The sequence below is a fragment of the Hypomesus nipponensis genome, chromosome 19 (assembly GCF_054491055.1).
Source record: "Hypomesus nipponensis isolate SF chromosome 19, ASM5449105v1, whole genome shotgun sequence".
NCBI classification, from domain to species: domain Eukaryota; kingdom Metazoa; phylum Chordata; class Actinopteri; order Osmeriformes; family Osmeridae; genus Hypomesus; species Hypomesus nipponensis.
The window spans coordinates 4,116,501-4,128,611 of record NC_140379.1 but is presented as its reverse complement, the minus strand read 5'-3'; the positions used below and the strand labels follow the sequence as shown (position 1 = coordinate 4,128,611).

At 49.4% G+C, this 12,111-nt stretch overlaps 1 protein-coding gene across 4 annotated transcripts in view; it reads left to right on the top strand.

Annotated features, from left to right (window-relative positions):
- Window positions 1-1,495: 1,495 nt before the first annotated feature.
- dmxl2 (Dmx-like 2) overlaps window positions 1,496-12,111 on the top strand; it is a 39,057-nt gene continuing 28,441 nt past the window's right edge. For all 4 annotated transcript variants that reach the window (XM_084681702.1, XM_084681701.1, XM_084681700.1 and 1 more), the window contains exons 1-9: window positions 1,496-1,890; window positions 7,382-7,507; window positions 7,758-7,829; window positions 8,579-8,657; window positions 9,915-10,059; window positions 10,391-10,630; window positions 10,852-11,032; window positions 11,226-11,406; window positions 11,728-11,946. In XM_084681702.1, coding sequence (XP_084537828.1) covers window positions 1,804-1,890; window positions 7,382-7,507; window positions 7,758-7,829; window positions 8,579-8,657; window positions 9,915-10,059; window positions 10,391-10,630; window positions 10,852-11,032; window positions 11,226-11,406; window positions 11,728-11,946 — 1,330 coding nt within the window. In that variant the 5' untranslated portion in view covers window positions 1,496-1,803. The remainder of the gene's footprint in view (window positions 1,891-7,381; window positions 7,508-7,757; window positions 7,830-8,578; window positions 8,658-9,914; window positions 10,060-10,390; window positions 10,631-10,851; window positions 11,033-11,225; window positions 11,407-11,727; window positions 11,947-12,111) is intronic.

Sequence of the window (12,111 nt, the reverse complement as noted above, 5' to 3'; positions counted from 1 at the left end):
ATGTCAGTATGTTTATTGCGTCACAGTTGAATTGCGTGTTCAAATCCTAGCATTCCAAACACGTCTATAAATATTAGTTTTAAGACCGTTTAAGGTTATTTGTTTGTGTTTAGGTATAAGGGTGTGGGGTATATGTTTGGCAGTATATATGTGTTAGCTGGGAAGTTTAAATGTATCAACACTTCAACTCCACGATGTTTTAAAACACATAGGCTATAAATGGTGTTTAGGTTAAGCATCTTGTGAACGTTTTCCACACCAAACTTTGTATTGTAAAAATTGTATGGACCCATTGACCCATTGATTCATGCAAGGCAATGAGCCATTATCAAGCCAAGTCTATCACCCAACATCAGTGCCCAACTTGCCTAATGCTCTTGTGGCTGGGCTAAAATTCCCAATGACATAGTCCAAAATCTTATAGACAGCCTTCCCAGTGAGTGGTTAGCTGTTATACAACCAGATTTTAGGTCACGTATTCTGTCATCTGCAGAATGTACTTTAATTTTAAAAGTTACCCTCTCAAGACTGTGAGTGTATCTCATAATAAACCATTATGAGGAAAAGACCAAACCTTGATTTGAAAGATATAGCCCAAGGTTTCCAATTATAAACTGACATCCTCTGGCTCACGCTATGGTCAGGATGCCTGTCTGATGGAATATCCGCTTAGTCATTATATTATCAGCATGCCCCAAAATACAGGACATTACAGCAAATATAAAATATTGCTTGCATGTCATGCATGCACAATGCATACCGTTTCTTGCTACATTTTAAGAATGTTATTATTTTACAAATATAGGCCATTAAATCAATATTTGATTTTTACGAATACAGAATGGTTACGTATACACATGCTGCGATATCCTACAATAGGCTACTTATGAAAGGTGCATTCAACCTCAGGTTCCCACTTTACTGTACAAATGAATACGCCTTCAAACCCAAGCTCACAAGCACATTCCTTTCATGTAATATTTTCCAGATAGAATGCACCAAAATATCTTTCTATAGGGGACTGGGATTCCCTTGGCTTACAATTTTGTAGTAGAAATCTATGAAAAAGAAGCAACCATGTTGGTATTTTATAATACATTTGTAATTTACACTATTATATTTAACTGATATGTAATCGTTAACGTATTTATCGAATGCTGATTATTTATATTGAAAGATTTTGCTCCAAACCCCTCATCTTTAGGAATCAATGAAAGCGTACGTAGACGTCATAGTTTTTGCGCGCTCCACATACCTAGTTCTGTCAAGGACCTAGAGATAATACACCAGATTGGGTATTCATGTTTGTACTTGTCAAAAAATATTCCATCCTCACATAATTCATGTATTTTCGTAAAGTTGTGTGTATTGATAATCATTTTCGTCGGATATCCAATTGCAATAGGAATTTAGATCAAGGGGGGAAACACTGCACGATCTAGTTGGTGTATGTCTATGGCCATGCAGTCGTGCTCTGACAACTCGTGAACGCGCATGTCAGACGATTCGCTGCAGAGATCCTACCTCGGTTCTACCGAAACTGTTAGCTAGCTAATCCTGTGATGGTGTTGACAGCAAAACAATAGCGTCTGTTTTAAATGTTGATACGACAAGATAGTCCAATATCTGACTAAAATACATCGAATTAATATCCCAATATTTGTGGAGAAAGACGACGTTGGCAGGCCGAGTACAAACAGATGGGATTCCCGGTAGTTCGGAGCTAGATGGAGAAACTGAGAGGGTGGAAGTGTCGGTATTGTAAATAATTTAACATCCATCTGCTGTAAAATTAGAAGGAAAATGCATCTACATCAGGTGCTGACAGGAGCTGTGAACCCTGGAGATTGCTGCTATTCAGTGGGAAGCGTCAATGACATTCCATTCACGGTAAGTTTTATTATGATTTTGCAGTGACGGTTAGTAGTGATACGATGCGATCGAAGGCTAGCCCACACACAGGCTAGCATGTCTACACAGTTGGCTGCACGAAATAATCTGCAGAGAGTCACGGATAGTGAATCAAGTCTCGGAGGGTGCCCGTCGGCAGTATTCTCTCTACATCATTCATTCGCTCTGACATCTAGGGTCGACATAGTCGGGGGCAACTTAGTCCTCAAGGTTATATCCCCGCATTCCGAGGATTGCTAGCTAAAGCTAACTAGCTATGTTTATTTGCTGTTTTTCAAAGACGGACACTCTCTCCAATGACCTTTATAACCCGTGTCGCAAGGGTTGGCTATGGAATTCCACTTATGTTTACGGTTACTGCAATAGTTGTATCGTAGATCACTGATCAGTCGTCAGTTTCCATTGCAGCATCTCATTGGGTCGTGTTTAGATTGGAATGCCGCACCTAACCTAGAGCCAACGCTTTTGGGGGATATGTGTAAGCTAGCTCGTTAACATTTGGCGTCAGTGCGCTTCACTAATGATCACCTAGCTTGTCAACCTAGCATCAGCTGTGCGGCCCGTGACGTAGAGCCAGGGAAAGATGGAGCGGAGGGCATCCTTGGACTGCAAATATCATGTTATGTCCATTATGTAAGGCAGCACACATTTTAAAATGTGTAGGTCCAAATGTAATCAACCTTGTCCATCTTTGAAATATTTGGATCCTTTTCAGTTTCCTGATGTCTAAAAGGAATAAGAAATTCTATGTAATGAGACTATCGATGAGAAAGGTGTCTCTTGTTTGAATATCTCACTATAAGGCTCTTGATCTGAGAAATAATGATTGCTTTGGTGAAAATGTTTTTTTTCTTCCTGTTTGCATTCCTTGTGGGAATTTTCTTTTGGTTAGTCATTGTGTAGACTCTTGTTTGCTCGAATAATTGTACATTTTTGTGACCACAGAGTTTCACTCCATCTGTCTGAGCAAGCTGTTGACACACTAATTTTTCTCTGCACACTGTTGAATAAAGTTGAGTCGATATTCAATTTTGTGGGGTGATGCTGTGTTCCTTCTTGCAGCAGAAGGTAGAAGCTCAGAGCCACTGAGATCTAAGATCATGTGCAAGAACAACAATAGCAATGTATTAGTTATTGAACAGTTACAGTAAACAACAACCACCACTCACGAACAAGGGCTGTTTGTTTTGGCCTTGAAGTGAAACCAGGAATGTATTTTTCAAACATTTCCACATGATGTAATCATTTTTAGAAAGAGGATCTGAAAGTCTTTGGCAGGCCATTAAGTGTAACCAAATTAGAGATTGAAACTGATTGAAAATAGCATGCATACTGTCATTATTAAGAACATGATCAGTGAACCAGTGCAGTGCAGTGCAGTGGTTGGATTCGGCTTGATCACATACAGTACATGAGATGGTGGGGATTGAATTGTATCAGTTAAAACCAAACGCATGATCGTAGAAGTCTGCTGCGTTTGTGCAAATGAAGCCTTAGGCCTGGTCCTTCCTCCCCTGAATGCTGAGAGACAAATCCTACCTGGTCCTGCTATGCTGTTCCTGCTGCTTATTAGACAGGTGCTGGGCTTGGGAGCTCACGTACACACAACCACATCTCCAACCAACACTGCACCTCCAGGCTCCCACTCCTCTGGGCTTTGTCCCCTCGGAGGGCCGCGTATTAGGGCAGGGGGACGAGGGACGAGGGACGAGGGACGAGAGAGAATGTGAGTTGACTATGGACCTGAAGCCAGAGCTGAGGATCACTGCAGCACCTGCTGCCCTGCGAGGTGAGGGGCACGGCCAGGGCGACAGGGAGACACACACACTCACACTCAGAGCTCATCCAGAAGGAGTGTGCTCTTGAGAGATGTGGGACAGTCGCTCTCCTGCAGAAAGGCCATTTGGCTGTGAGTTCCATAGCACACAGTCCATGACTGTGTCTATGAGAGACACGACAAACCCCAGAACGTGACATCCCAAGCTGTTAAACTCACACTAAGCCCCCAGGCCCTTGTCCTTTGGGACAGTGCAGCCATGGACAGGCCCTCTGGTTCCAGTGTGGCTAACACTGGCAGCCAAGTTTACGACCATGATCACAGGTCTAAGCTGTGATCTGTGATAGGGACTTGGTCCAATGCCTGTACAGTAGTTGCACTGGGCACTTTAGTCCTGAACACAGATCAGATATGTTATTCTTTATCTTCTCATCTCGCCATTCTAGTCAATAGTTTTTTTGCTGTTGACAGCAGCCTAATGTGATCCCTAGTGGAGATGAGAAGGTTAGGTAGCAGATGTGGTAGAGCAATGTGCTTGTGTGATTAAATTAGTCACGGGAATCAGTGACATTTGGGTGGAAGCGGAAGTTCTCTCTGTCTGGCTGTTTTTCTCACTCGTTCTCATCCTGCTTCTTTCTTCCTCTTTCTCTCTCTCCTTCTGTCAGTCGGTCTTTGCTACTACATTCCCCGGCTGGTCCAGTAGAAACAGGGAGGTTTATCTTGGCGTAATGTGCTGTGGTTCAAACACCAGCTTGCTCTCTCTAAGTCTCTCTCTCCATTTTTCAATCAGCCTTAGCTATCTGCTATCCAACAAGGTGTGAGTCCAACCGTCTCCTATCAATGATGAACCTGTCCCGTCTAAACAGCAGCACAAGGGGCCTACCAGAAACACACATCCAGCAGTACAGGATGACACTCCCCCAAGTGACATTGAGATGAGCGAGTCGTGCTAATTTGACAAATGCTAACCGGAACCCAGCGTTGGTTAAAGCTAGGATTAAGGCAGGCGTAAGCTGATTCTAGGTGTGTATCTGCTAGTCTGCAGGCCTGCGTGTGTGTGTATTTGACTGTGTGTTGAGTGTGTGTGTATTTGACTGTGTGTTGAGTGATTGAGTGAGTGTGTGTTGAGTGAGTGTGTGTGTTTGTGTGTGTGTTTTGCAGGTTAGCCTTTATGTGTGGTGGGTGTTGTGTGCGTATGTCTGTGTGTGTACTTGACTGTGTGTTGAGTGAGTGAGTGTGTGTGTTGAAGGCTAGCCTTTATGTGTTGTTTGTCAGTGTTTACTGTGAACAGAGAGCGCATCATCGGGTCTGCTGTACTACGTTTGGGCCTCATTCGTTGCCAGTGCATTTGGTGTCAGACAGTGTTCCAGGCTATCCAGCATTTCAGCTTGTCGTTAGTTCCCTCATCTCTGTATCTGGGATATGACGAGGTGCATGTTTGACGTAACGCCACAAAAACAGACATGCTCCAGCCCGGGATAAACAGACCTGCTGTGTCTGGGACTCAGACATAGGCCTATGGTCGAAGAGTGATACCATGCACCCAATCAGGTTCAGCCGACATAGGCCTACACCTTCCTAGCCTCTCCGGTTCCCACGTTCCTGCATGCACATAGAAAGGTTAACAAGGAGTGGAGGACTGGTCTGGTCAATGCTAACCCACTTAGACCCAGCTCACCGCATGCTGCCCAGCCTCCCTGTCAGGCAGCCCTGTGGGAAGAGGGACTCTCCATCCCACAGGAAGTGACTCTCCGTCCCACAGGAAGTGACTCTCCATCCCACAGGAAGTGACTCTCCATCCCACAGGAAGTGACTCTCCATCCCACCGGAAGTGACTCTCCATCCCACCGGAAGTGACTCTCCATCCCACAGGAAGTGACTCTCCATCCCAGCGGAAGTGACTCTCCATCCCACAGGAAGTGACTCTCCATCCCACCGGAAGTGACTCTCCATCCCACTGGAAGTGACTCTCCATCCCACAGGAAGTGACTCTCCGTCCCACAGGAAGTGACTCTCCATCCCACTGGAAGTGACTCTCCATCCCACCGGAAGTGACTCTCCATCCCACAGGAAGTGACTCTCCATCCCACAGGAAGTGACTCTCCATCCCACAGGAAATGTCTTTGTGTGACTGGAGCAGGTGTGCAGAGGTTCTTGACAGCGTGACGGTGACTGCTTCTAATTCATGTCATAATGTGCCGCAGCTATCGCTGCAGTAATTCAAAGGAACGGGCTGCACACCTTTTTCCTTCCTTCCTTCCTTCCTTCCTTCCTTCCTTCCTTCCTTCCTTCCTTCCTTCCTTCCTTCCTTCCTTCCTTCCTTCCTTCCTTCCTTCCTTCCTTCCTTCCTTCCTTCCTTCCTTCCTTCCTCCCTCCCTCCCTCCCTCCCTCCCTCCCTCCCTCCCTCCCTCCCTCCCTCCCTCCCTCCCTCCCTCCCTCCCTCCCTCCCTCCCTCCCTCCCTCCCTCCCTCCCTCCCTCCCTCCCTCCCTCCCTCCCTCCCTCCACCTCTTTATCCACATAATAATGGGCACATATCAATGTCATGCAAGCCTGCATGAAATGAGCCAGCCTGTCCCACACACAGCCCAGCGTCCTCAGTCCAGCGTCCTCAGCCCAGCGCCCTCAGCCCTGCGTCCTCAGCCCAGCGTCCTCAGCCCTGCGTCCTCAGCCCTGCGTCCTCAGCCCAGCGTCCTCAGCCCAGCGTCCTCAGCCCAGCGTCCTCAGCCCAGCGTCCTCAGCCCAGCGTCCTCAGCCCAGCGTCCTCAGCCCTGCGTCCTCAGCCCAGCGTCATGGCCCGTCTGGGCTCGCTGCAGCGCTGTGTTTACCACGGGCTGCTACTCTGTCACATGGTGCTTCCTCGCCTCTCTGGTTCTCATGAATAATGGACAAGCCCCTCTCCCTGTCGCCCTGGCCGTGCCCCTCACCTCGCAGGGCAGCAGGTGCTGCAGTGATCCTCAGCTCTGGCTTCAGGTCCAGAGTCAACTCACATTCTCTCTCCCCCCTCGTCCCCCGTCCCCCTGCCCTAATACGCGGCCCTCCGAGGGGACAAAGCCCAGAGGAGTGGGAGCCTGGAGGTGCAGTGTTGGTTGGAGATGTGGTTGGGGTTTATCCAGAGTTCCTGGCTGCGTTGTGTTGGTCCAGTCAGAGCGGGCCCAGGGGGCTCCACATCAAACTGTCAGACACGACTGAGACTCCCGAGGTCAGGGCTCTCTGCTGGCTCTCTGGGTAGAGCACCACGTAGGATAAGGCCTTGCTGCAGGGTTTGGGTTCGTTTCGGGCCTGGGCTATTTATTTAATGTCCTCCTCTCTCTTCCTGTCGGTCTTTCATTGTCATTGTGATCAAACAGAACATCCCTCACACTTAAGTTCTTAAATGTACCAATTCTGAAGACGCGTCATGCAGTAGGAAGTGCTGACTAACACTATCCTACTCGGTTGCTAGGCAAGACAATACAGTCCAGTACGTTTTGGAGAATGTTGTGTCCCGATAATTACATTACAAACCAATGCCTTTATTTGGTACGAGACATGTTATTTGACTGCAGAGAACAATATTCAGCCCATTAGGCTAATGACTGTGTGCACACACTTAATGAATAACTAAACAACAAAGATAATAGGATTTTAGACAGGTGAAAACCATAATGACATATCCACAGTCCCATAATCATCTCTGTCTCCTTGTCTTGCAGGCTTATGGCTCAGGCTGCGACATTGTGATTCTTGCCAGTGATTTTGAGTGTGTTCAGATCATCCCAGGAGCCCAGCATGGAAACATACAAGTGGGATGTGTCGAGTGCTCCCACCAACTTGGCAGGGTAAGACACACACACACACACACACAAACACACACACAAAAAAACACACACACACACAAAAACACTTTTTCAGTCGCAGGCAGATCTTGGATGACATCATGGAGCTGATGGTTGAGGTATACATTTTGAATGGGATATCTTTATTCATGTCAAAGAATATGTCTCTCCGCTCTGAGCCCTCCTACGGGAGTGACTCGACAGTAACAGTGTGAGTAATGTTGTGGTGATGGACACAGCTTTTTATTTTTAGATTGCCGCGTCCTATGGGAACATAGTCTGCATCTTTGAACCAATTGCTGCTAACCCAAACAAACGCCACAAGGTGAGCTGTGTGGATGAGTGGGTGGATGGATGGGTGGGTGAGGGAGTGTGTTTTCGAGAGAGAAGGGGAGAGTGTTAGAATAGTGATATTGTGAGGTGGAGAGGAGAGGGGGAGAGGAGAGGGGGAGAGGAGAGGGGGAGAGGGAGAGGGGGAGGGGGTGGAAGCGTCAGTGTTAAATGATGTATGACACCAGAGCCCCCCTCCCTCTCTCCCCCTCCCTCTCTCCCCTCCCTCTCTGCGCTCCAAACGTTATTGATGTACGGAGATAATAGGATTCTGAGTAGCTTGTGTTTTTAACACACCAGACAGGAGCGAATGCCACCCAGTAGGAATACTTAGTGAGTGCGTGGGTGTGTGTGTGGGTGTGTGTGTGGGTGGGTGTGTGTGTGTGTGGGTGTGGGTGTGTGTGTGGGTGTCTGGAAGGGTGTTTTGTATTGTGTTGGCGTATGTGTCTTAGTGTGCCTGTAGGTACTGCATTATTAACACCTCCCTACCATGGCTGCTGCTGAGTGTTTAAACTCTCAACAGATACATTCCTGATGATAATCACTAACCAGTCTTGGCTTAAATGCAGTTGTGTTACCTTACATAGTTATTTTGCACAGTGTGTACGTGTGTGTGTGTGTGTGTGTGTGTGTGTGTACGTGTGTGTGTGTGTGTGTGTGTGTGTGTGTGTGTGTGTGTGTGTGTGTGTGTGTGAGTATGCTTGTTGACCTGCTCTCCCCTGTCTCCTGTGCTTCCACTAACAGCAACTTAACTACCAGTGGCAAAAGACTGGACAATTCTTCCTCAATGCCATCACCTACAACCTGGCCTGGGACCCACAAGGTAACTGTGTTTCACTAACTGACCACACACTGTCTCCTAACTGACCACACACTGTCTCCTCCTAACTGACCACACACTGTCTCCTCCTAACTGACCACACACTGTCTCCTAACTGACCACACACTGTCTCCTAACTGACCACACACTGTCTCCTCCTAACTGACCACACACTGTCTCCTCCTAACTGACCACACACTGTCTCCTCCTAACTGACCACACACTGTCTCCTCCTAACTGACCACACACTGTCTCCTCCTAACTGACCACACACTGTCTCCTAACTGACCACACACTGTCTCCTAACTGACCACACACTGTCTCCTCCTAACTGACCACACACTGTCACCTCCTAACTGACCACACACTGTCTCCTAACTGACCACACACTGTCTCCTAACTGACCACACACTGTCTCCTAACTGACCACATACTGTCTCCTCCTAATTGACCACACACTGTCTCCTAACTGACCACACACTGTCTCCTCCTAACTGACCACACACTGTCACCTCCTAACTGACCACACACTGTCTCCTCCTAACTGACCACACACTGTCACCTCCTAACTGACCACACACTGTCTCCTAACTGACCACACACTGTCTCCTCCTAACTGACCACATACTGTCTCCTCCTAACTGACCACACACTGTCTCCTCCTAACTGACCACACACTGTCTCCTCCTAACTGACCACACACTGTCTCCTCCTAACTGACCACACACTGTCTCCTAACTGACCACACACTGTCTCCTCCTAACTGACCACACACTGTCTCCTCCTAACTGACCACACACTGTCTCCTAACTGACCACACACTGTCTCCTCCTAACTGACCACACACTGTCTCCTCCTAACTGACCACACACTGTCTCCTCCTAACTGACCACACACTGTCTCCTAACTGACCACATACTGTCTCCTCCTAACTGACCACACATTGTCTCCTAACTGACCACACACTGTCTCCTAATTGACCACACACTGTCTCCCCCTAACTGACCACACACTGTCTCCTAATTGACCACACACTGTCTCCCCCTAACTGACCACACACTGTCTCCTCCTAACTGACCACACACTGTCTCCTAACTGACCACACACTGCCCCCTCCTAGCGCATCAGTCGCCTGCTTGTGTGTTACACTGAGTCGTGTGTGCGTCAGGGGGTGTGTGTATGTGTGTCTAGTGTGTGTGTGTGTGAGAAGGGAAGGGGGTTGTGTGTGTAATGCTGATGTGTGTGTGTGTGTGTTGCCAGGTAACCGTATCCTGGCAGCGACGGAGCGTCTGCAGCTGTGGGCTCCCCCGTCTACAGACGTCCTCATAGAGGAGGAGGACGGACAACTGACGGACGACAAACCTCATCCCAACCTCAACGACTGGAACTGTGTGTGGCAGTGCAAGTAGGTGGCCACGCCCCGCGCATGTGCGTGGACACGTGTGTGGACGGGTGTGTGGACTGTGTGTGTCTGTGTGGACTGTGTGTGTGTGTCTGTGTGGACTGTGTGGATGTGTGTGTGTGCGTTTGCATAAGAATGTACCCAGCGGTTGTACCCAGGCCTCTATTGACCCCAAGTCAACTGTGGGGTCACATGACACCCACAGCACTGGGTTGTGTCACTGTGAAGGGAGAAGTGGACGGGAATGAGGAAGCCTGACGGAGAACTGCTTTCCCAACGTGCGGCGCGAAAACAGGAAGCGAGCGTTGCTGAGGTGTTGTTGTCTCTGCCTCAGGACGGCCGCGGCGGTCCACATCACCAAGTGGTCTCCAGACGGAGAGTACTTTGCCACGGTGGGAAGGGACGACTGCCTGCTGAAGGTGTGGTACCCCACCACAGGGTGGCGCTCCGCCGTGGTGCTCCCCGACCCCGCCGATAAGAGGGCGCCCCTCGTCCACTTCTCCTTCGTGTACCTGGCTCACCCCCGCTCTGTCACCGGCCTGTCCTGGAGGAAGACCAGCAAGTACATGCCCAAGTGAGACCACGTCCTCTCATGGCTCTCTCTCTCTCTCTCTCTCTCTCTCTCTCTCTCTCTCTCTCTCTCTCTCTCTCTCTCTCTCTCTCTCTCTCTCTCTCTCTCTCTCTCTCTCTCTCTCTCTCTCTCTCTCTCTCTCTCTCTCTGGAGGGCACACTGGAAACTGGTCCATCTGTCACAACTGTAGGTCTCACGGTGTGTGTGTGTGTGTGTGTGTGCAGGGGCTCTGTGTGTAACGCCCTGCTGACCTCCTGTGAGGACGGCGTGTGTCGTGTGTGGTGTGAGACCCTGCTGCCCGAGGACAGTCTGCTGGGGGGGCAGATCTCCGAGAACACACACTCCTACAGCTCCAGCTTGCCCGGCCTGGGGGGCAACAAGGACAAGATCCAGCACGCTCTGGAGGTACACACACGCACACATGCACTCATACATACACTCAAACACTCGTACACATACACTCAAGCATATCCCTCTTCCAGAAATATAACAATTAATTAAAAATACATAATTGAAATCTTTTTTTTCTTTTTTTTTTTCTACCCTCTTCCTCCTGGCTTCTGATTGGCTCTCGCTGTGCAATGATTCTATTGGCTAGTCAATCCACCAGCTGAAGCACCTTCGTCGTGGCAGGCGGAGGTCGTCCGCCCTGGTGGCACACACGGAGCTGCTGCCCTCCCAGCTGGGCACGCAGGACACACACACACACCGCCACATCACACACTACGCCAACGCGCTGTGTCACTTCCACATCTCTGCCAGCATCAACCCCAGCACAGGTAGGCTGCCTCGCTCTCCCGGCCTCTTTCCCCTCTCTCTCCCACCAACCCACCCTCTCTCTCTCACCCTCCCTCTTCTGGCCTCTCTCCCTCTCTTGCTCACCCACTCACCCTCTCTCTCTCACCCTCTCTCTTTCCCTGTCCCCCCCCTCCCTCTCTCTCCCAACAACCCACCCTCTCTCTCTCACACTCCCTCTCCCTGCCTCTCTCTCTGTCTCTCTCTCTCACCCTCTCTCTCTCTCTCTCTCTCTCTTTCTCTCTCTCTCTCTCTCTCTCTCTTTCTCTCTCTCTCTCTCACCCTCTCTCCCCCCCGCCTCCCAGACATCCCTGCGGTGCTGGCTGAGTCGGCGGTGTTCAGTCCGGACGATGGGAGTGGCGGCGGAGGCTTTGTGGTCCACTGGCTCAACAACAAAGACCTGAGCTTCACCTCGTCCATGGACCTGTTCATGCTGCAGCTCCGCAAGCTGTCCGAGCAGCAGCTGGAGCAGACCACCGAGGAGCCCCTCGACCCCGAGGGCTCCCCCATGAAGTTTGACTTTGGTACGCTCCGGCCTTGAGATTCCGTTGAGTTTCTATGACACATTGTCCCGAGTTTTCCTGTCAGGGCGTGTGCTGTGTCGCGTGGATCCTGGTTGTGTGTAGTTTGTTTCTTGTGTGTCAGGCTCTTGGTTCGACTTTTGTTTTTCTATGTGCCATACAAATAAG